The 24,248-nt window shown below is 39.6% G+C and overlaps 3 protein-coding genes across 8 annotated transcripts in view; 2 read left to right on the forward strand and 1 right to left on the reverse strand.

Moving 5' to 3' along the window:
- The first annotated feature begins 472 nt into the window (after positions 1 to 472).
- LOC146695127 (uncharacterized) lies at positions 473 to 3,425 on the forward strand. Its single transcript, XM_085476703.1, has 3 exons — positions 473 to 568; positions 1,261 to 1,337; positions 2,067 to 3,425. The coding sequence occupies exons 1-3, from the start codon at positions 565 to 567 to the stop codon at positions 2,778 to 2,780; spliced, it is 795 nt and encodes a 264-aa protein (XP_085332829.1). The 5' UTR covers positions 473 to 564; the 3' UTR covers positions 2,781 to 3,425.
- A 2,554-nt stretch (positions 3,426 to 5,979) lies between these two features.
- Positions 5,980 to 21,496, forward strand: LOC146695128 (protein phosphatase 1 regulatory subunit 1C-like). Of its 2 annotated transcripts, XM_085477040.1 has the most exons (6): positions 5,980 to 6,121; positions 7,701 to 7,758; positions 10,293 to 10,330; positions 10,995 to 11,049; positions 14,559 to 14,762; positions 16,694 to 16,979. In XM_085477040.1, the coding sequence occupies exons 1-6, from the start codon at positions 6,041 to 6,043 to the stop codon at positions 16,747 to 16,749; spliced, it is 492 nt and encodes a 163-aa protein (XP_085333166.1). In that variant the 5' UTR covers positions 5,980 to 6,040; the 3' UTR covers positions 16,750 to 16,979. The 2 variants fall into 2 exon arrangements, with proteins under 2 accessions (XP_085333166.1, XP_085333165.1); XM_085477039.1 differs by lacking the exons at positions 14,559 to 14,762; positions 16,694 to 16,979 and adding an exon at positions 20,186 to 21,496 and having other exon boundaries at positions 6,002 to 6,121.
- A 488-nt stretch (positions 21,497 to 21,984) lies between these two features.
- nckap1 (NCK-associated protein 1) overlaps positions 21,985 to 24,248 on the reverse strand; it is a 37,360-nt gene continuing 35,096 nt past the window's right edge. For all 5 annotated transcript variants that reach the window (XM_085477034.1, XM_085477033.1, XM_085477032.1 and 2 more), the window contains one exon: positions 21,985 to 24,159. In XM_085477034.1, the coding sequence (XP_085333160.1) occupies positions 24,043 to 24,159 (117 nt within the window). In that variant the 3' untranslated portion in view covers positions 21,985 to 24,042. The remainder of the gene's footprint in view (positions 24,160 to 24,248) is intronic.

Genomic DNA, 24,248 nt, shown 5'->3' on the forward strand with positions numbered 1-24,248 from the left:
TAAATATTACACTCCTGAGTTACTCCCAAATCTCTTTTTTTCTTCTTGCGGATTATTTTGTATTTGTTGTGGCCAAACCAGCAGAGATTTTCATGCCTTAACTGTCTCTGAGTGACGTAAGTGGTTGTATCAGATCAGATTTTCATTGTCTGAATAAAGAAATGTTTGAAACTGAAGGTGGTTTTTTTTTTCCTTTCATATTTAAGGGTTTATATAGACCTTTAACACGCATGCATATACTACCTGCCCATAAATCAACAGCAGTTTAAGACTTTTAATAGGAGCTTTGTGTTTATTCAGCTGGTGGGAGGTTGTGGAGGGGCCTGGACGATGATCCTGTTGCGTGTTTACAAAAGGTGTGTGTATGCATATGTGCTTGTGTGTGTCGATCTGTGGTTGGAAGTCGGCTCTTTATTTTATTTATTTTCTGACAGCGATGAGCTCAGTGTGTCTCTTCCTCAAACAGCACATATCAAAACGCCCTCACCTGGCACTCATTTGCACAAAGACACGCAGGTGTGTGAAGCAGAAGTATCCCGGACCTGAGGCAGAGAACGGGGAAGCATGGGTGAGTGTGCTTTGTGATAAATGAATAACTTGTTATCTTAAGAAGTAGCAAGTACAAACTTTACTATGCCACACATTACGCAGGGTTAACAGCTGAAATTGGTTAGGACTGTTTTTCTCACCAATTAATCTGCTCAGTCTGTACTGCTGCAAACTGAGTGAGGACATATTTTGTTCTTTGACAGAAAAAATCCTGAGCCTGAAATCATTCATTAGTTATCAAAACGACTTTAAATCAAAATGAACATGACCTCATATGTTCTCAAATAGCAAATGTGAATTCCTGTTAATCTCAAAGTACTTGAGCCCAGACTCAGTCACTTAAATGTGATTTGTAACATTTTGCTCAAACACTAGTAAATAAGTGTAATTTCTCTGGTTTGTTTTCCAACTGGGTTCAGTTTTAATACGGATTATTAATGGGTTGGTAGTATTTTTTTTTTATTGTCAGCTAAGAAAATGTAACCATTCAACTTCTTGCTAGTGTGTTGAAGTAGGACAGGTGTTTTCAAATGTTGTGTAATGAGAGGCCACAGGTGATTGTGCGTTTGTATATTCATGTAGAATCTAGAATTCAACAAACTGTAGCTTCAAAAAAACCCTAACACAAATAACCACCTGTCTTTCTTTTTTGTTATGCGTGTAGTTGTGCATCTTATTTCCTTCACGTTTTCTTCTCCATCTGATTTCTAGACGAGTCTGGAGGACTTCACTCAGATTCTGAACAAAACACTGAGGACAATCAAGCACATCGTCAAAAACAATCAAAGGTATTAACCTATGTTTTTAAATGATGTGAGAAATTGCCGCTTGAAAGAGATCTGTTGGTTTTTAAATTCTTAGACTGTATCCGGGTAGAGTTTGTGTGACTCACAGCTCAAAATATTCTGCATCTGTCAGACAAAGGTTTGTTTCAGCCCTCAATTCCCTTAAGTCAGTGTCCTCTGATTGGCTGCTCCTGTAAACAACAGGTTTGAAAATGAAGGGGTGGGGCTTAACCATAATAGGAATTTTCCTTCTGTATCTATGAAGCCTAAGTTCATTTCATCAGCGACTTTTCCATGCTCTTACAAACCATATTATCGTATGAGAGCTCAAGTTCAGTAACACAGGTAAGCAGAGTTTATCAATCCAGAAAAGGTGGGCCTTGTATTTTCTGTTGGGATTGACTCACTTTTAGGGCCAAATTCGGCTTCATTTTTAAGTCCTGGATGTTTCCAACTAGTCAAAATATGGTCGCTTCTGGATCCTAACAAACATGGCAGCAGTCAAAATGTTAATACTGAGGCTATAAGTCCAGTTTAACAGGTTTAATGTTTTTTCTTTTCTACAATATTTGTGTAAATCTGGGGAATTGCCAGCAGTGTTTCAGTGTTTTAGGAGGAGGACCTGCATGCATGTCCTTATCTCCTGCTGATTCTACTCCAAAGTGAGCTGATACAACCAAATTTCCCCTTGTGGGACAATTAAAGGATTATTCTATTCTATTCTAACTCCAGAGTCTATCTCGCTGCCCTGACTGCTACAACCACAAGGCACACTTCAGGTCTCGGTGGGGGGGCAGGAGTGAGTCCAGCTCATCTGACGAAGACTTTGGATCAGAGGTTAAGTCCGACTCAGAAGCAGAGTCCAGTTCCAGCAGCAGTTGCTTTACTGGGATCGTCGTAGAAGAGACACCAGTGAGGCCTGTGTGTGAAGACACTGCTGAACCTGATTCTGGAGGGCAGGATGGTGACAGGCGAGCGGAGAACTCTGAGACTCCAGAGGATAAGGGAAGGATGAAGGGGATGCTCAAAAGACCTCGGCTAACCAAGTCTGTCAGTCTCCTGCCCCACCCTCGCCAAGTCACCTCCACCCTTCACCTCCAGGTGCTGCCCCAAAAACACAAGAATGACACCACCTACACCATCTGCCGACCAGAGAGAGGGGGAACCTTAGGAAGAAGAGACAATATCCCTCCCTCTGTACCATTCCCATGCCCGCGGCAGCCACCACATCTTCAGCCTGACTATATTCCTCCTCTCGTACGTCAGGGTCAATATATACCTCCACCTCTGCACACGTTTCCTATGTTATATGCACCTCTTCAGGCTCCAAATGCATCCTGCACACATCTGCAAACACTTACTGCACAACCATGCCAGTGTTATTACTGTATGTACTTTCCTCACACACACTGGAGTCATTACAGCAGTACACAGCTGCCCTGGTAATACAGTGCCCTGCAGTGTTGTATACAGCCCTTAAGCATGTGAAAAAACCAATAAAGAAATGTGAATATAAGGCATTAAATTAATGTTTTGTCATTGTAAACAATAATGCAATAATCCTGTCTGGGAGAGTGGACCTCCCCTGCATACATCACATGCATGCAATCGTAAAGGACAGTTTTGTTTGAATCCTGCGTGGAAACCTCATCTAGTAGGAGGGGCTTATAAACAAGAGAGAGTCACATAAGGACTGCTCGATCATCAAATTTGTATTTTTTTTTTATATTACAGTTTTAGTTAAATGTCATTTTGGGAAGTCTGTCCTTGAGTAAAGTATCCGTCAAAACGGCGACGAAATGAGTTACTTTTTATCAGTTGTAGGTGGGAGGCCTTTTCAAACACCAGGGTTCAGAAAGTACCAGCTTGTAATAAATTGTTCTGTCTTGAGGTGAAAGTGTTCGTGATGAAGCTGTAAATCTGAATTCTGATGACCTGCATGAAGAATTCTGCTACTTTCAGCTGCATTCACAAGATTTCACCAAAGCCAGTGCCTCTGTATCTGGCAGATTTTAATGCTGGACTCTCGCTCTGAAGCAACCCCTGAAGAATTCGTGTCATCTCCTGGAATGCTGTATAGATTTTTATTAAAGACATTTACACATCGAGCATTAATGATATGCCTGGATCCAGTAATATTTTCTCGCTGTGTCTCCTTCTGGTCTAAAGTTTCTAGATACACCACAACACATTCTTATGAAATTTCTTTCATCGGCATCAGTCAACATTTGTTTTATCCTTTATTCTGATTTTTATGTTGGGTTTATTATGGTAGTCTTGATAAATAACATCTCAGGTGGGAGTGATTATATCTCTCTCCCCCAACCTGTGTTGTACCTTGTCCAGTCGTGAGAGCAGTCCCTTCTTACAAATGTCAGAAGAAGACTATTGCTAATAGTTTTTGTCATTAATGCGGCTGTTGGGTATGAAAGATGCCTATAGACAACATTTGCAACCCATTTCAAGAGCACCCTATTTTCATCTCTTGCCTACCAATGCCTTCTTGTTTCTGCCCCTTACTGGATATACTGGGACTCGAACTTAAGACTCTGGCTCTAAAGGCATGTAGTCCTACCGCTATTCTATATCTATCTATATATACATTATTTGGGTTGGTGTGGTTACCAAAGGTTTTGTAATGTGTATGGTGTTTTGTGGGTGAGAGTGAGACTGAGGGGTTTTAGCATATTTGATTATTTTATTCTACATCTATCTAGGATATTTATTATTATTATTTTTACAGTGGATAATATCATCTAAAATTTTGTTGTTTTTTTTACTTTGGACCAAAACGAGTTGACTGATGGATACTGCATTGCTTAAATGGCTAAAAAGACCAAGATAAGATCGGCTCTTAGCGATCTGTCAGATGTTCTCATTTCTTTCCTTTTTCCTTAATGTATTCCATTATCCTCTCAAGTACTCACAGCAATTCTGGTAGAACATGTTACCCGTGATCTCACGTCATGCCCCGCACAGAGGAACTCGACTGTTACGAGGGTAAAATGCAGGTGCTTGTACGCTGCAGATAACACAACAGTCTTTTCTGTCTCACCTTCACAGAATAGCATTGGACGGTTTCCAAGTGCATGAAAAAACTAACAAGAGGCTCTTTGTATGATGCGTGTGTGGTTTGTTCCACCTACAGTAGCCACCAAGTTTCCAGATGTCTCCACTGCGACACACTGTTTCCACTATGGCTGCCAGCACACGCACAAACATGCACTGATGTCATTGATGGTAAAGGATGGCGTTTTTTCAGAGTTGGGGGTAGAACATGTAAATGCTGCAGATCTGCAGAGAACCAAAGGGGAGGATGACTTTTCTTCATTCCCGTTCTTCCTTTTTTTTTTACTCTTAACTTCCCTCAGTACATACAAAATGATTTTATACGTGCTTCTATAATCAAACACCAAAACTATAACTTCACCACACATTAAATGTATTATTTAAACTCGTGCATTTTCCTCTTATATTTCACCATTTAAAAATTACACAAACTAATGAAATCTTTCATTGGTGGCAAAACTCTGTATGCAGCAAAACGTTAGCATCTCATTAAGATTTTCTTTTCTTGGTTTCTAAATGAAAAGATGCAGACAGGTGACAAAATAAACGGAATAACTATTGTAGCAGCTTTATAAAATAAACATGTAACACCAGAACAGCTTCAGTGCAGCTTGGCATCAATTCTGTGGAGGCATAAAGCACAGCTTGTCATTTTGTGTTTCGGTGATGGTTTAAAATAAAATTGGTCCAAAATCTCCCACGGGTGTTCTGCTGGGCTGAGATCTGGTGATTGTGAAGGTCACGGCAGATGATTCACACCGTTTTCATCCTCATCCTCGTTTCCCATGGATGTCATCCTGAAAGAGACGACTCCCATCAGGGCAAAAATATTTCATTATGGAATAAATGTGATCCCTCAGAGCAGCTTTGCATCGATTTGCAGCAAACCTTCACTCTAGAGCACCCAAACCAAATGTAGCATAACAGATTCACCAGATATCCTCCCTGCAGGGGTCAAGGGTTTCAGGCTTTCCCTTTAAGTTGTCATCTACCTGTATACAAGCATTCTAAACTAATAAGGTGGCCATGATATACCTGCAAAACCTCAGTGCTAGTATTTTCCTCCACCATGCCTAAGCAGAGCACGGCTGCAGATTCCTACTCATGTTGCTAAATTGAGAAAAAGTTACGATGGAGGCCTGTTGTTGCCATCTTTGGTCACATGGTCTTTTTCCATCATAAAATCAATGCCATACTCTTATAACTTTCAAGCGTAACAGACCTCAAATAGCATTGATCTGGGGCTAAATGTGGCTTCTAGTGGTGAAGTGAAAGATGTAAATTGAAGCAGCTCAAGTGAACATGTGAGATCAGGCCAGGCACATCTGCACTCTATGAACAGAATAATATCATGAGATTGGAAATAATTGAGTAAATTTACTATTTCAGTAAATATCAGATGTTGTTTCGGAAAACACTGCACTGACTTGGCTGCTCTCCCCCCCCCGTCATTTTCTCTCTAGCTCTTCACATCTGTCAATTAGTGATAATGGACCACATCGGCCAAGAGGAGACCACTCCCACACTCCCTCTCTATTCCCTCCCTCCTTGACACACAAACACACACACACACACACACACACACACACATCCTCTCTCTCTCCTCTGTCTTTCTTTCTATCTCTCAGTCAGTAATAATGGAGCCCAGCAGTCCAAAGAAGATCCAGTTCGCTGTGCCTCCGCTGCAGGGACAGCTTGACCCACAGGCTGCCGAACATGTGAGTGTATCCGAGCATGTGTGGGCCAAAGAGTTTGGCTCATGCATGTGAGAGCTGAATGGGGCTTTTATGTCCTGCGTGTGTTATCGGGAATTTTCGGTGTGTGGGTGCAGAGCATGTGCGCAAGTCGGCATTATGAAAACGGCCGTTTGTGTATCTGGCTGACAGCATGTGTATTTAATGGGTACGCTGTGTTTGAGCTGCAGTGCATGTGACACTTTTAAGTGCTTTGTTTTCACATCTGTTGGTCAGGCGTTTAAGTGCAGGAGATTTATGTGACTTTGAATAAATGATATGAAGAATTACAGAAAAAAATACACACTGAAATACCATTTAAATAATTTAACAGTGACTTATTTACTGTAACTTCCATAAACTTTTACATAGTGTATTTACTCCCATCTCTTCCAGGAATCAGAAATGCTTTTCCTTGTTTGTTTTACAAGTAGCTGATGACGGAAATCCCAAGAAATCTTGCTCACCTTTTCTTCTAGGTTACTTTGGTTCAAAGGCATTCATGGTAAAATGGGATAATTCTTACTAACTGACCGTTTCCTCAAATGTGGAGAAGCCTGGCAGAGGCACATTTTTTCTTTAGCTGATCCTGAGTGGCTCTAAGAGGAAGAAGCATAAGCTGCTTTTACAAACAAGCTTAACCGTCATATATCAGGGAGTTGCTGCTCTTTGCTTTTTCCTGACATCTTTATGGACTGTTTGAGGAAGTTGGTGATGAACAGTGACTGATTAGGGCCCCCTGCATCTAATGTTGGGGGAGTGACTGCCTCAGAAAGTGTCAGCATTCCCACAAATCACAGATAAATTTCACAGATGGTTTTAAGAGATACCATCGCACCAACCTCTCCCTGTCAAATAAACAATGAACGACAGTGTGCATTTTTTACTACTGGCTATCATTTTTTTCTTTTCCTGAAAAGCCACCTTCCAGTAAGGGTCAAGTGATCTTTTTAGTCATATATGATTATAGACTGAATGCCCTTACTGTATAGTGTTTACTTCAATGTGCAGTTGTACACCCACAGGCTGGTTCTGAGCCAGGAAAACCCAGAAAACATGCACTGCAAGGGTTAGGGACTGTTGCCAAAGTGTCTGCGCATTAAATCTTTGGGAATATAGACTACGAGTTGCATTTAAAAATTAGAAATTTGGATTTGAAATGTCCTCAATATTACACTCTTCCAAAGAATGAGGTAGAAAAATAAATATTAAGTCAGGCAGTTGTTAGTTTACTTTAGTTAGTTACTTTATCACAGCGTGGTTTGTGGGAAAGATGTGCTTTTAAACCTTGAATCAAGTAATAAAAGTTTAAGTAGCAGACTGTAATTTTAATATGCACTGGGGATCATAAACCCATAAACCTCACCCTGCTAATAAGAGTACACTGTTACATTTACACAGATGCACAGCGTTGTGTTTCTTTACACTGCGATAGTCGGGACAGTTTGTTCCAGCTGGTATTTTTCATAAAGGTTTATTTGGACAATGGACTGAAGTTAGTGTTCCCAAAGCCAACGAATGATTTCAAGGGTTAATGATGAAAATGTGTGTGTGTTTACCTCAGATCCGCCGCAGAAGACCAACTCCTGCCACTCTGCAGATCTACAGACAACCTGGCACAGGTGAGACAGGGAAAGAGGAAATGAGAAAGGGTGAGAGGTAGAGTGGGAGACGGGCTGCTGAAAAGCAGCAGCTGTAATGGAACCTTTATTAGATTACTTTTGGTAAGTGATCTGAGTGTTTAGAGCGGGCTGATGGATGCCTGCAGAGTGTGTGTTTGTGCTCTAAGCTGTTATAAATCCCTCTACACGGGAACCGACTGATTGAATAATCACGCTGATTCCATTCTGTGAGCTCAGCTCTGAGGCTGGTCCCATTACAACTGCACTGAGCTCTGCAGGCGCCCGATTTGGTTTTAAGCTGCCATTTTGTCCATTTCTAAAGAAAGAAAAATCCCAAAAATGTTGCTTAAAAGGAAAAAAAAAAGCCAGAGAGCGAGACAGACAGAAACAACTTCAGTATCTTCAACACACAGAGAGAAATATTCTCAGCAGAGGGCAGCCACAAATCATCTCGATCTTTCTGTGCATGATTGGCTATGCTATGCACAAAAAGAATCTAAAGCTCATGATTTTCAAGTCTTAGTTAAAGAAAGGACTGTTTTCATTTTTAAACCTTGGTTATTTTTCACTCCTTCCTCTTTATCTAGCAAATGACACTCAAAACACAACAGTGAGAGTCTTGAGAGAGGCTGCACATAAATCTAAATGTTTTATCGTCTGTGGTATAAACATGAATATTCTTTTTAATCTCACCATTTCCATTAACCAATTATGACCTAAAACCACTTTAAATTTGTAGTTCTTCCTAATTTTCAGTCAGTTCACCCGACGGTCTGTAGGAGGAGAAGCAGCTGGCAGCTGTGAAAGCAAGAAGCAACCACATGCTTTCAAATAAGGTCACTGGGACAGGAACTGCAGACCCAATGTTCTAAATTTGCTAATTAGTTTCAATATTTTTCCACTCTTTGAAATGATGGCAGATATGTTTCACATTAAGTTAAAAAAAAACCCCCAAAACATTACTGTGGCTGCGGTCTGCAAGCCAAAGTGTTCTTACGCAAGGCACCCGACCCTGAGTTACTCCTGATGCATTCAGAGTGTTATTATTTTACAGTGAATTATTTAACCCACAAGTTTCAGAAGAGTCACTAATATTTTATAAAAATTTAGGAACTTTAGGAGTGGCGATTGCAGCTCTACTGTGTTTTCTCACAAACTTTTATACAGCCAGTCTTGTTTTTGCAAACAGAGAAATCGCCCCCTACTGGTCATTAATAGGGATGCAGGTTAAAAGCGCTGCAATCCAGAAGCTACTTTTGCACTTTCTGTGTTTATACCAAATCTGTCACAGTGGCCATCGTAACAGTCAGGCCATAATTTAAGATCTGGATACTACATCCATCTTTTGTATACAGTCTGTGGTTTCAATGAGCACGAGGACGAGTAAGCAGTGGTGGGCACCCGGAGAAATAAAATGTTATTTTCTAAATTGCACAGACCTGCAGCCCTGACACAGACTGAGGACAGAGATGGAGTCAGCTGAGATGTAACACACATGTAGAAAGAGTCATTACTATTTTAGCCGAATAAACCTTTTCAGGCTTTACGAGTGCAGTGGAAACACAGGCAAACAGCAGAATAGGAACCCTTTAGCTTCTTGTAACAGGTTCCTGGCACTAAAAGCTTTTGGTGCTTTGAGTGGGATTAAGGCTGTTAAATCAAAGCAGACACAGAAATACAAAAAGCAGAAAAGTTGGAAGAATAACATGAAAAACTGCCAAGAGATGCAAATCAAGCAAAACAAGATGCACAACAGAAACAGATGTAAAGCAATAAAAAAAATACAGATCCCGTTATTGACAAATAAAAATTATGCTTAAAAATGTATTTATACTATATTGATATTTCAACTCATCAATAATATCATAACGGTAACTGTTCTTTTTGTTAATTTGTGATTTAGGTTTTATGTGTTTGCCAAAAATAAAGAATGAAATAAAATAACTAATTCATTTCTCTACAGACAAAATCTTCTATAGATAGCAATGACATGTTTTGACCACAGTAAAAATCTGACAGCCAAAAGTAGGTGCAGAAATAATAGAAAAAGATCCGAGCAGATGGTGAAGAAACAACCACAGAGACTCAAAACTGAATTGTTTTGCACCTCCTCCCGTGTGGGTGTATTGTTACTGCATGCATACTGGTGAGGGGCTTTTTACATGACCAGGGGCCTGTTCTCTCATAATCCCTCCATGCCTGTATGGGCGATCAATACTGATTAACACGACCAGCACCAGTACAAGTTGCACTGGGAAGCGTACAAACTGCAGCTGTGCTGTTTTTGAAGTGGATCACAGCATGGCTTCAGGCCACAGAGGAAGCCAAATTACTAAAAACCCGCTACCCATTACCCATGTGGTGTGAACTAGCTGGCAGACCCCGCCCCCCATGAGAACTCTTAATGCCAGCATTCACACTACTGAGCTGGAAACCTGATAATAAGAAAGCAAAGAATCAAAAGAAAGAGGTGAGGTTATGGCAAATGGATTTAAGGATAAAGCTCAATTTCTGTTGTTTTATCTCTCCTGCAGATGTTGGAGATCAGAACAATGCCAGTGGAGACTCACAGGTTTGTATATATAGTTGTAAATGCACACAGATACAGGGAAAAGAGAAACTCAGCAACAGGTAAACATTTGTCAGATGAAAATAATAATCTTCTCTGTATAAGCAAATTAAAAAAAAAAAAAAAAAAAGACCTCCACGATGTTAGCGACTGATAAAGTACTGCAAAACAACCTTTTAGTTACATTTCTTTTTCACATGACTGTAATCAGTCTCATCTATGACAGAAATGCAAAATATCTTTAAGGTTTTCAGTCATTTTATGAAAAAAGGAATTTAAAAATACTAACTATAAAAATTAGACAATCTTTAATAAATCTAGAAAAAAAATCAAATTTTGATTTTGTATTACTGTATCCAACTATCACTTTAACATCATAGTGTAGATGAACTGGAGGCAACCACCCATTATAATGAAGTGTTTTTTTCATCCTTTTAAAAACATATTCATGTTTCAAACCATTTGACTGTTAGCCATGGTTCACTGCAAAAAATAATGTATTGATTATTGAATGAAAAACAATTATTGGAAGATTTTTATGATTAAAGATTCACAACAGCAGATAAATAGATATGTTTGGACTCCACTCAGTCATTTGACGGTTAGAGGAGAATTTTCATTTTGAACTTTTGTCACAAAGATGATTTTCTTTTCTTTTGCTCTGCAGGCTTCAGAGTCCTCTCAGAGGAAGCAGAGCACCTATGCCCCACCCTCCATGAAAGGTAAATGCACAGCTGGTTCCAGCCTAGTCTCCATTTAATTAAAAACAACAACAACAACAACAAAAAAAACCCCAAATGTGTACAATGTCTATAAAAAGCATAAAAGCTCAGTTTTCCCTCGAGGAGAGGATTATGAGGATTTATGTGGTGCATCACAAGCCCAAATGTTATCTATTGTTTTAAAAGCCACATTTTTCCTATAATTAAAACACCAACGAGATGCACCAGAAACAACAAAGACACCAAAATGTGCATTAAAACAATAATGAAAGACATGTAGCATCACTGATAGAAAAGCAAAGATTCTACATGTTTAAGGAGCTGCGACAGCGTTTGTCTTTGTAGTCTATGAAAAGGCACAGAAACAGAAATAAAAGCATCTACTGTTGATGTTTTTTTTTATAAATCAATTACACATCTTTGACTCAGACGAGCTTAAAGTTTTGGATAATTAGCAACAGACTCTTTATTGTATCTCTTTGGCATTCATCAAAATCAGTCTGATTTGAGGGAGACCAAGCCGACAATCCGCATGTTGTTAGAAAATGTTATCCAACCAGCAATATTCAATAACTAACACATGATTTATAGTCAGAATAAAAGCTACAAACTTGTCCTTATGCGTGTATTTTCGTTCAGTCTATTGATTTTTTTTTCTACAAAATTTTGATACGATACCCTCTAATGTCTGCAGTGTCATTGCTTGCAGCTGTGTACACACTAGTCTCTTCCCTCCTCTCTTAAGTTTTGTGGTATCTGTATGTTCTGCCTTTAGGATGGAAGCTCTGCTTGTTTTGCTTCACATATTTGTTGTTCTTAAGATTTCCTTTCTTTAGTCTGAGTTTTAGCCTTCTTTGTTCTTTAGCCTCTGGCCCTGTTTTTCCCAGCCTGTGATCTGATTTCCAGCTGGCAGCGTGACAGAGAGAAGATAGTCAGGGTTACTTCTAATGGCTCGTCTTTTTTCCTTTATTATCGCTCACATATATATCCTACCACAGCGGTGGGTGTTTATATTAAAGGGAATCAGGCAAATGTTTTTTAAAAAAGAAGAATCCTCTGTAGGCTCATTTTCAGACAGCTTTTTCTAGTCTTGGTTCGGGATGAGAGCACATGTCCTCAGGAAGATGGACACGGCTCTGGGCGTTCAAACTTCTACTTATGAGGAGAAGCCAATGACAAAATCTAGAGGAAGGGTGGCTTTAAAAGCAAAGAAAGGCAAAAGAACCTGGTTCAGACAGAAGACGATGAAGTAAGGGCCCCAGCATAATATGAATAAAAATGATTCTGAACTGTTAATCATGGAATTCTAGAGTCCAAGATTACAAAATTATGAAGGTGGAACTGAGCAGAAGAGGTCCTCTTTAAAGTATGGATGGATTAATAACCACTTATGTCAAATATAGTTCATAGAAATGCTGTACTCTAGGCCTAATAATAATCCCTCCATCAGCTCCTCACTCTGCTCTCTCCTCACTCATGAACAGGACTCAGAGATACGACTTAAACTCGTCTACTTAGGGCAGCAACTTGTCCCACTCTGGGCGATCGTGGCTCAAGAGTTGGGAGTTCGCCTTGTAATCGGAAGGTTGCCAGTTCAAGCCCCGGCTTGGACAGTCTCGGTCGTTGTCTCCTTGGGCAAGACACTTCACCCGTTGCCTACTGGTGGTGGTCAGAGGGCCCGGTGGCGCCAGTGTCCGGCAGCCTCGGCTCTGTCAGTGCGCCCCAGGGTGGCTGTGGCTACAATGTAGCTGCCATCACCAGTGTGTGTGTGTGTGTGTGGATGACTGGATCTGTAAAGCGTTATACAAATACAGGCCATTTACCATTTCACGCCACCCTTTTCCAACTGAGAACCATGGCCTCAGATTGTGAGGTGCCCATTCATTCCTGCCGCTTCATAATCGGCTGTGAATAATGGTCTGATGAATACTTTGATCAGAAGCACAGATTTGCAGGGACTTAATTGTTTGAACAGATTCATTTGTCAACTCAGGCAGCGTCTCAGCTGTCGCCAGCAAAACAATGCAAAAAGCACCCGTCTGATGTCTTTTAGCATGACTTTCCTGTAGCAGTTTTTGTCATTTTGTTATCGTCGCTGGAGCTGAATAATTGATGAAACTATTATAGAGATTCCACATGGAAAGCAGGAATCAGAGGAAGTGATGCAACTGCTGCAGAACAGGAGAGGCTGATTGAGAAAAAAGAGGGGGAAAAAACACACTGGTGATTTTTTTATATCCGGGGAGCACGGACAACTCTGCTTTAGGAGTACGCAGAAAAAGGTGTGTGTTTTAGGGGGGAAATTATAAAGAGGAAAGAAAAAGAACGCAGCACATATAAGTCTGGGCAGAGAGTGCAGCACTGACTTGATTCCGGGAAGTGGAGACTGTAAAAGCTTTTCTTTCATTGATCCCAGCTGAGTGAGTGTGTATGTAAGACTAAGTGAAAGAGGGAGTGTGTGTGTGTGTGTGTGTGTGTGTGTGTGTGTGTGTGTGTGTGTGTGTGTGTGTGTGTGTGTGTGTGTGTGGCTAATAGTCTCTTGAGTAACTGCCTATGCCCTAAATCCATAGCAAGCATTTACATTTTGTTGGATAAGGAAAATTTTTTTATTTATAAATCTACTGTCCCAGCGCGGTGTTTAATATGTTTTCTCTCACTGTCGTACTTTTTTTTTAAAAATATTATATTTCATTAAAGCCTCATCAGGCACACACTGTTGACAAAACAAAAACCTTTAATTCAAACAATAAACAATTATTATTAATACACTTTTAAGTTTTTTAGTTCCAACTATATTAACCTTGATCTGTGTGTGATTCAGTATTATATTTGACAAACTTATAAAATACAAAAGTTCTTCCTTAACAGCCTAAACTTTTACAGTAAATCAGCAACTGCAAAAAATCTACAAGTGATAGTTTAAGGAGCTTGAAAAGAAAAAGCGTATGGATTTTTTTAGGTTTCTTGAAGACTTTTTACCTCTCACCCGAGAAGCTTCTTCAAATCTGAGAGCAATTGGTGGAGAGTCCCAGATTTGAAGACCTATGTGAATGTTCCCAGGAGGGTCATGGACCCCCTATTGATCCTCTACCTAATCACATGAGCCAAGGTGTGAAAATGGGTGTGGGTCACAATCAGTCCTTTAGAGATGTCTCTCTACCAATTGCTTTTAGAACTAAAGAAGCTTCTCGGATGATCTTCAAGAAACCTAAAAAGGTCCAGATGCTTTTGTTTCCAAGCTCCTTAGACTACATTCAACTGGATGACAGAGAACCTTCACAGACTTCTTCTACAAGTGATACATATTCCTCTGGTTTAACTCTGATGTTACTAGAAGCCCAATCTGTTTTGCTCTCCTTCAGTTTAACTTTTTGGTCTTCTAATTTGGTCCCTTTCATTTTCATTCTACAAATTCCTTTTTACGTTTGCTATCTTGAGCCGTTCCTGCGCTAAAGTGATGTGCCTGTAGTTGAAGTGTATCTCCACTAGAGGTGCTCTTCTCTCCTCAGAGCTTCAGCTGGGGGTGGAGCAACACCTTCTGGGGGCAGGGCTCTGTGAGACAGACAGCGAGCTCAGCCCAGTCACAGCAGAGCTCTATGTTACCGCTGCAATGTGGGGTAATCACAATGGGCCAGAGGAAGCCAATGGGAATGAGGCGAGTCTGCTGTTAGCCAATCAAGAGAGAGGAATGGCAGAGAGCAACAGTTCAGGGGGTAAAATATTTTTAGCTGGGCATACATAACACCAACTGGTCAGCAGTGTACTCCAAAAAAACCCCAAACCAATCACTTTTGTCTAGTTGTTACACAATAATGACTTACTTTGACTTCAAGGTCAGCTAGTTTAGTGACTTCCATGCCAACTAAATGTTGGCAGAGGAAAATTGAAACCCAAAACACAGTTCTCATACCATAATCTGACTTTTTGGAGTAAACAGTTGGCCTTACACACACACACACACACACACACACACACACACACACACACACACACGTTCATTTCAAGACTAAATTATGATATTGTGAAGTTGCCAGCAGCAAAAGCCAGATTAAGTTGCATGCAAGTACTGCAGATAAAGTGTCATAAAATAAAATAACAAGAAACAAAATTATATTTGCATTGATGCACGGTATTACCTTTTGGACTATATGGAAACAGCCAGTGCAGACATGCTTGTGCAGTCCTCTAAAAGACCTAACATTAAATAGCCCATTCAGTGATGATGCTATTTAAATTGCTAACCTGAACACTTTCCACTGTTTTTAACGCTCACTTCACTACAAAGTAATTGTTTGTTATGACTTTTGTACCTTCAGGTGTAGGGATATTAAACAGCACAAACATTTGGCCAACACCGGTGAAGAAAGTTGTGTCACTTGAACCCGTGCAGATCTAGCTATGCTTGCATACGCAGAAACTATATCAGTGTCATTTATAGTACTGCATTGAATATAATAATAGGTATGGGCCTACAGGCCAGCAGATCCATGTTATTTTCCTTTCTAAATTAGGACCCATGTATTCAGGCCTGGTCAGACACTTGTGAGCAAGCTCCTCTCCAAGGTCAGGCTGAAGGGGGTAATTATCTTCTGAGCAAGCATGACCCATTATCCTCAGGAGATCCTCCAGGGGCCACAGACAGCATAGTTAGAAAAGGGGGGGATTCATGCTGAAAGCAGACTGTTGAAGTGCCTTTTTTTAATAAGACTGGCGCCTCCTGCCTTGGAGAGAAGACTCAGGTATAGCTGGAGAGATTACGTGTCCCAACAGAAAGGCCACAGGATCCACTATGAGGAATATTACAGTGTTGGAGAAAGACATTTACAGTACTGTGCACTAAAGTACACTGAAACTGAACCTTGGATAGACGATAATGAGTGCATAGATGCAGTGCAAACAGTTTACTGATTAGCCCAAGGACAATATTTCCATGAAACAAACTGTAATGGGATGTAGTTGCATCGAGTTTGCTCATTAAAATAATAAACAAGCTCGCATTTTGCCAGTGCAAAAACATTTCAAAGTTGTGTTTGCACTCAGCTTTAAGTCTTCTCTCCTTCCTGTATAGCCATGAAATTAACTGTTGTTCAGGATTTATTAGCGGAGTTTTGCTTCTGACAGCAGAGTTATGCAGACACACCAGTGTATAAATTCAAACGACATCGATCACTACAGCAAAGATTCAATGCAGTACTATAAATTAAGCTCTAGTCTCTCAGCTGCCTGCTCTTATCAGCCACCGCAGCCTAGTCCTGAGAAAACCACCTCCCAGCAACGCACAGCAAACAGAAAGTCAGATACGAGCAGGTGAGGAAAGCTGAACATCGAGCAGCTAAAGAAGCAGATATTTTTCTTAGCTAGTCTATTAGAAAGGAAGAACTGCGACTGTAAACAGCTGCTGCTTTTACTCAAATCCTGAGTGTCCAAAATCTGCTATTTCTCTAAAATAATCACTGATGCACATCCTCTAACCTTCACTGTATGCTCACATTTCCATACTAACAGTCTGTGATTTGAAATTTGTTGAGAAGAGACTACTAACAGCACAACTCCTGTGTCTCCCTCTCTTATCTTCCTGTGGCTTTGCATGATATTCCACTCTTGTGCCTTCTTCCATCCTTCCTCTTCTCTTCCCATTTCTCAGATTTGTCATGTGACCACAAAAAGGAAGTGTCCAGTCCGGACTCTGTCTCCCGATAGCCGCCTTTCATCTCCTCGTCTCTCAGTAACAGACTTTCCCCTTCATCTTTCTCACTGGTGTTCATCACATCCTATTAACACTCTGCTTCACTCTTATGCTACACCTATATGCAGTATGATTTGATTTGGTAGCAGCTCTCACGCGCTTTCATGCGCACACACATGCACATAAAAGATTTTAGCTGGATGTACCAACTTTAAAAACTTTGGCTGTAAAAATAAAGATTATATTCAAGCACGTCTTTGTCCTACTTTCTCAAGACCGTTTAAAGAAACATACGTTTAGGCTGAAACATTTTTGCATTTGGGGTTTGGCTTCATGTTGAGTGTGGTTTTAAGCAACAGCACATTTTTTTCCTTCCTCAACAAAAAAACAAAAAACTAAATGTCTGACGATGTCTTATTGTCTCTCCTTTAAATATGAAGCCATGTGGGATAGAGCAGAGCAGACTGAGACAACCATTAAGAGATTAAAGCATTTATATCTGCAGCGACGTGATTATCTGGAGATCAGCATCTGCACATCACTGCATTAACATGTGGAGTTGTAAAGGAGTGCTTGGTTTATGCAGCACGAGTCCTGGTGTTTTTAAATCCCAAGGCCGTGAGAGGGGGGAAATAAAAACAATCCACAGACAGGATGTGCTGTGAGAAGAAGTGGCTTTACTATCACAAGTGGTTAAATGCATTGTTATCTGGTTTATCTTTGAATCCTGCTTAAAACTGCATCCTGTCAAAAGTGGCAAAAGTTCAGGTTAGGCAGCTTAAAACTGCCTTCATAATGCAAAACTGAGTTAGGAGTTTTAGTTCGAAAGTCAAAATTTCCAGAAAACCTGACATTTTGACTCATGGATGGAAAAAAGAACAAGAGAAATAAAGGACTTTTTATATATAAATACTTAGCATCTTATAATAATGTCACACTATTAAGAATTATGCAGTATTATAAGTACAGATATATCATTATGACAATGGTTATGATTATTATTAGTAGTGATGCCTTTACACGGTGTAACAGTAACAGATGGATAAACAAATCTGTATTTGGAATACTAAGGAGGACTATGATAACTGTACGGTATCAGCAAGCGCTACCAAATACTTTTGTGTGTTCATTATTTTTATTTTTTGTCCTCCAGTTAATGAGAATTAGGAGGTCTTCATCAATTACTGTGATCTCACCAGGTTAACTCTTTCCTTGCACTTCTTATTCATGGACATAATGGCAAAATTCATATTTTCCACTTTTAAAAATCTAAGAATTCCCATTTGGTGTTTGGAAAGGTTGATGGTGGAACAAATCACTTCACTCTCACAAAAGCAGCCCAATGTGGCACACACATCTCAGATTTTCACACTTCATTTGTGTTATTAATACACAGTCCATCGTTAGGTGGTTGCTAGGCGGATTGTGAAGTAGTCAAATAGTTAACGTCACGATATACTGTGTATATAAAAGGCTTGTTGATATAAGTGCATGTTACAGTCATGCAATTAAAATCATAATATGCTTTTACAAGGTGTTATAGGAGCACGAGCTACAAATGTGTAATTTTGGGAAGCATGATGATGTCATCATATGGGGTGGAAGATGTACCTGTGCGCCAGATCATGTAGGAGGAGTTTACAAGCAGATTTTTGTATCATTGTAAGACCTTTTTTTTTTTTTTTTTAAATGTACTGACTTTTTTGGAGGCACTGACCACAGTGTCTGTCACGTTTTTAAAACCTGGTTTCTTGGTTACTGTTGCAAAGCTTTATCTAGAAAAAGTATGTGTCACAGATGTTTCTGATTACTACTGAAACCCAACACATTATCTACAAATTTGTGTTGACAATTCATGTCCATGAACACAAATAACTATTTCAGATTCTGCGTGGACAGCAGGGTGTTTCATTATAAGCCATAATTGCAGTGTCATTACCTTTCCTGCTCTCACCTGTAGTTTGGGTTTGGTCATCTCGCCGTGCTTCTCTTTTCAGCTCCGTCTCCTCACCCTCCAGCTGCAGCTGACAGCTGCCCCTCCTGATTCTGCCAGAGGTCTCTTCCTGTTCTGGGCAAACATTTCAACTCTGAATAACCATCAGCTTTTCTCAAAGTTTATCTTGGTTGATTTACAGTTCAAAATAAAAGTTGAGCTGATGTCAGACATGTGACCTTACAGCTGGCTCAGTGTCATTTAAACCACTGCCTTGATAAGACTCAAACAAGAATTAATTTATGTTATTATTCTATTGATTTGAGAAAAAAATATTTTAAAATGAGAGAAGAGTAAAAATGCTAAGAAATAAACATAAAAGTCTGACTGAGCTCTAACTCTGATTTCAGTTTCTAATCTCACAATTAAAGGCTCGCTTCACACGTCCATGATGCTGACACTGTTGACAATGAGTAAAGATTGTAAAGAAGCTACACGTATGAGCACACATCAAACAGAATTATCCTTATAGGGGGGAAGAAAACAACACTAAAAGTTCTTGCTGCATTTACCGTCTGATACGATAAGGCTGTAGTTGTGTTTGGATGTTTACCTCTCATTTTCCAGTGTAGTACAGTGTTCTCCTTTAATAACTTCTAACTGCTAGAAAACTAAAAGTTGGATGCTGCCCATCAAACCTAAACTCTTGTACTCGTGCAGCTCATGGAGGAGTCGGGTGGGAGCTTACAGGGCTGAGGAATAACTGCATAACAGGCATGAAAAAATAGTTTAAACAGAAAATACTTGGACATCTTTGCCTTTTTGATCCACTAAGGGAGATCGTGGCTCAAGAGTTGGGAGTTCGCCTTGTAATCGGAAGGTTGCCGGTTCGAGCCCCGGGTTGGACAGTCTCGGTCGTTGTCTCCTTGGGCAAGACACTTCACCCGTTGCCTACTGGTGGTGGTCAGAGTGCCTGGTGGCGCCAGTGTCCGGCAGCCTCGCCTCTGTCAGTGTGCCCCAGGGTGGCTGTGGCTACAATGTAGCTGTCATCACCAGTGTGTGTGAATGGGTGGATGACTGGATGTGTAAAGCGCTTTGGGGTCCTTAGGGACTAGTAAAGTGCTATACAAATATAGGCCATTTACCATTTCTAAATATGTTTCTGAGTCGTTTGTGCTACTGAACATGAATGTATTTCAGTAGTCAGAAGCCAAAGACATCGTCTTTATAACAATAACATTGTAAAGCTGTCGTTCATTAAGTATTTAATATATAAAGCTTCTCTTGTTTTGTCAAAACACGAGCTTCTCTAGTGTTTTGACAACACGACAGAAAGCTTTTCAAAAGATTGAAGTGCTACACTCAAGTTAATTATATGACAATATTATGATCATGTAATGGTTTCTTTTCATTGCATAGGTAATCAAATGCATACACCTTCAAGGTGTATGAGAATCATTCGAATACAGTAGAAACTGAAATTCACTCAGCAGACTTTGGTACATTTGTCTGTGCAGGTAAGCTGGAAAGCTCTGTGCCAGAGGAAGAGGAGGAAGGCAGCGCTCAGGACGACTAGTCCAGCAGAGAAACCTCAGCACTGAACAGGCGGTCAAATTTATTTGTGGATATTCTGGACAAACCCCAAGACGGATTCAAACATCCATCTCCATCCAAGTCAAGCACCTACTGTGCATGTCCGGGCTTGTTGGGAAAGCTGACCTGTGTGGAGGTTATAGAAAGCTCAGTTAAGGTTTTAATCACAGTAGGTAAAGAAACGTGTTCAACCAGCATCTCCTTCACTTTAAACAAAAGGGGAACAGCCCAGCTGACAGTCACCTGACCACAACTAACACCCAAGTACATAACAATTAAAATGAGCTCAGATTTAGTTCATAAATAAGGGCAGAAATATGTTTTTTCCTTAAACAGAAGTGATTAAAAAAAGAACCTTAAACTGCCCCAGATTTTTAAATGCTTCTGGTGGGAAACGAAACATTATCATCTCAAGCTTGTCTTAATATATGAAGGAAAATTGTTTATACAATTGTTTGTTTATACATTTTATATCATTTTAAAGTTTTTAAATATCAAGGAGGAAATTAATCTAGGTACATTTAATTCTACCTAGATTACATTAACTACAATGGATAGCAACTAGATATAACATGGGATCTAATACACAGTTGGCAAATTTCAAAAATATAGGATAAGTGAAAATATAGCAAAAATGTTATCATCCAACTTCTCTTCTACGTGATTAGGAGGATTTTCAAATATGTATTTATACATGTATTATTTTTAATTTGCATACATTTCCCACCAGAAGTTTTCAAAATGTCCACCGTGAGATTGCAGCTTGTAGGCAAAGCATATCTTAAACACACAAAATACTGCAATAAATATTGCAGTATTTTGATCGAAGGTTGCATTGATTGTCGGGTTGACCCTAAAGGTTTATAAGACATTCCTCAAACATTCTGCCATCTAACTGGAAAAGCACAAATATTACTGGCTACACTCAGGTGCAAAGGTCATTGTCCCTCCCCCTTCTTTTTGTGTCTTATTGAACTGCACACCATGTAAAAGTTCTGTGTTGCATTTAATTTTAAAAGTGTTCTTGAGATTTGATTCCTGCAGTTTGTTGCTGCAGGAATCAAATCACTTATTATAGCTTTTCATCATTTTACTCACTGAATGGTTTCAAAAATCTGCATCCAAGCACTGGAAACTGCCACTTTAATTTGCTGCAATTCTGCATCATGATACATTTGTCTACATCTACTTTTGTTTTTCTTCAAATAAACTGGATTTGATGAGGAATTACTAAATGTACCACGTATTATTATAATGGATTACTTTGAAGATGAGTTATGTTTTTTCATTACCATATGCTTTTCTTCTTCTGCGTACGTGATCGGCATCACCGGCACTTATAAATAACTGCAATAACTTGTCAAATTTGACGACATATATGCTACACCCTCAGCCACCAGGAATTTACTGTATACTTTTTGTCTTCATCTTGGATGCCTCCTGGTGGCTTTTCTATGACACAGCAAGGCTACCAAAGTAGTTTTGTTAGGAATGCCATAAAATCTTGAATAATTGAATAAAATAACATGAAGTAACAAAAAGCAACATCTTATTATTGATTTTTTTGAACAGTTGTTTACTTGTAGATCATTGCAGGAGTCCTGAGTAGATTGGTTACCTGCTGCGTAAAGTCTAACTTGTCACCTGACTGTGAATTACCCTTGTGTGTTCATACTTACTGGTTTTTACCTCATTCATCGCAGGTAGTGGCACACACTCAGAGTTCAGGTCTGACACAGCCCTAAAGTTTATTTTATTCATGTCATTTTAAGTTACAAGTTGGAATCAGAAACACAAAAAAAAAAGAGAAGAAAAAAAAAAGAAGTTATAAAGTAAAACAGCAACCATTCCACATCAAATGGCAGAATGTGTCCACGGAGCTGTCCTTACAAGCTCATAATGCAAACTACTGACTCGCCACAGAAGAAACACCTTTTTGAACATTTTTTTTTCTGTGTTCCTGCTACGTTCTGTAAATATGACTTCACTTTGCAGCCACTTGCAGAATAACTCCAGCAGTGGTTAAAAGTCATGAGTAGTATGCAGAATGAACCTTCAGACAGAGCCCTGGGGTTAGTATTACACTAGCAAAGGGCTAACTTAAGGAGAGTAAGGTTTGTGTCTCATTACGTAGCCCCTGCTGTGCTCTGATTGAGGAAGAAAATAAAAATCAGACTGCACTTTGTAAAAGTTGTCCATCTGTCCTTTAAGGTCCCACACAACCGTCGCAAATATGTAAGAGTCATTGGTGGATGCCCCTTCGACCAGAATTTGCAAATCCAGTGAAAGCGGCACTGAGGGTGAATAATAATTGTTTTTTATTCTTATTGCAGCTCCAGTTCATCTTATGTTTTTTTATTAGTGTTAGGTGGTTAAAATGACCTTAGTATTAAAGTTAAACAGTTATATAACTGGACTATAGATGGTCAGCTATCATCAGCTGCTGCTAAGGTGCCTTTGAGTAAGGCGTGCTTCCCCCAGCTGCTTCAGTAGGGCTTCAAAAGAACAACGAAGCTCCTTTCCAGGAGCCACGAGTGGACTCGTTCTGATTAGGGGTTATTTTGTAGTTTTACTCTACCGCAGACAACATGTAGCACCTACTGCAGCGTCAGTCAGGGGAGCTGAGGGGAATACTTGCAAGTGTTTTCTTTTGCTTGATCCCACTGTAAGAGTTTAACAGAGCTGCCGCAGAGCTGGCGTCAAACACTGAAAACGCCCAAAAAAAACGGCATTTCTCACCACTTGTCAACACTCCAATCCTTCCAAGCCCTGATACACACTTTTCTTTTTTTTAGTGTCAACACATTTGGCAAATCGTCATTGTCGTCGTCATAAAAATAACAAAACATAAACATTAAAAACAGACAGCTTCACATCAAAGTAGAATACAGATATTATATCTTTACCCACAAAATGTTCATGTTACGACTAGCTAGAAAAAAAAGAAAGAAAACATCACCATGTTATACAAGTGTGTGTCCGTCTGAATATGTGTGTGTGTGTGTGTGTTTGTTTGCTAGGAAATGGTCGAAGATTAGTGTTTGGAACCGTAGATCTGCTCAGGATTGTGTATCTGTACGCGTGTGTAAACTCAGATTAACGAGCAACATGTCTTTCAGTATCAACACAGGAATCCTCACCCCGCATCCATAAAAGAAATATAATAAGAATAATAATAAACCCCACAAAAACATCAGAATCATTTGCATTCTCAAAGTAAGCATCCAAAAATCCATCACCACATAGTAGTTATCAGCTGGCCACTAAAGTTCTCAAAACTTTCATTGCAAAATTAAAAAAACAAAAAAAAACAAAGGAGAAAAAAAATATTTTAGTGTCAACTATATATATATACTATATATTTATACTTTTGTTCTTTATACCAACCAAACATTATGTATTTTTTGTGTTGCTATGGTCGTGGTCCCTGGCAACATCATGGAAACGGTACGATTAAAATAAAGACACTGATCCCCCAACTTCATCCAGCTCGTGTTTCTGTTCATATGTTGTGTTTTTTCCCTCCTCTTTTTAATTTGAGCACTTGTGTTTCATACGCTCTTCTTATATTTTGAGTGGATTTGTTTTCAATGCTACGCGTTTAGTGTTAAATGCCGACAGTGTTGCTTTTTTGTCCGAACACGCTGAGGCTTTGTAGGCATAGATTAGTGTGTTTAGTTTGGATTTAATGTACTCTGGTAGTGTGTATTTGTTTTGTCTGTACCCCCATTCAATAGCAGACTATAAGGTATGCCTTTGTGTGGTTAGTGTCTGTGTGTGTCTATGCATTAGCGCTGATGCTCTGTTTGTAGACGGCGTGGTAGGCGTTTCGCAACAGGACGTAAGGGAAACAGGACTCCAGCAGGTCCATGGTGAGGAAGGGAGACTCCTGCACAATCTGAAGCAGAAACGAAATGCAGAACAACTCTTAGACGATTGGAAATATACGGTAATACTCAGAAGTAAACTTGAATGTTAAAAATAGTT

The sequence above is a fragment of the Copadichromis virginalis genome, linkage group LG13, assembly GCF_057382275.1.
Source record: "Copadichromis virginalis isolate Kocher_CV1m ecotype Utaka linkage group LG13, C_Virginalis_male_GT1.1, whole genome shotgun sequence".
NCBI classification, from domain to species: Eukaryota; Metazoa; Chordata; class Actinopteri; order Cichliformes; family Cichlidae; genus Copadichromis; species Copadichromis virginalis.

What these genes read in the sequence shown, in the direction of transcription:
- LOC146695127 (XM_085476703.1), top strand. An exon ending in ATCGTCAAAAACAATCAAAG is followed by an intron (nt 1,338 to 2,066) that starts GTATTAACCTAT and finishes TTCTAACTCCAG; the next exon opens with AGTCTATCTCGCTGCCCTGA.
- LOC146695128 (XM_085477040.1), top strand. Translation starts at nt 6,041, where the DNA reads ATGGAGCCCAGCAGTCCAAAGAAGATCCAGTTCGCTGTGCCTCCGCTG. An exon ending in CTACAGACAACCTGGCACAG is followed by an intron (nt 7,759 to 10,292) that starts GTGAGACAGGGA and finishes TCTCTCCTGCAG; the next exon opens with ATGTTGGAGATCAGAACAAT. An exon ending in AGAGAGCAACAGTTCAGGGG is followed by an intron (nt 14,763 to 16,693) that starts GTAAAATATTTT and finishes CCCATTTCTCAG; the next exon opens with ATTTGTCATGTGACCACAAA.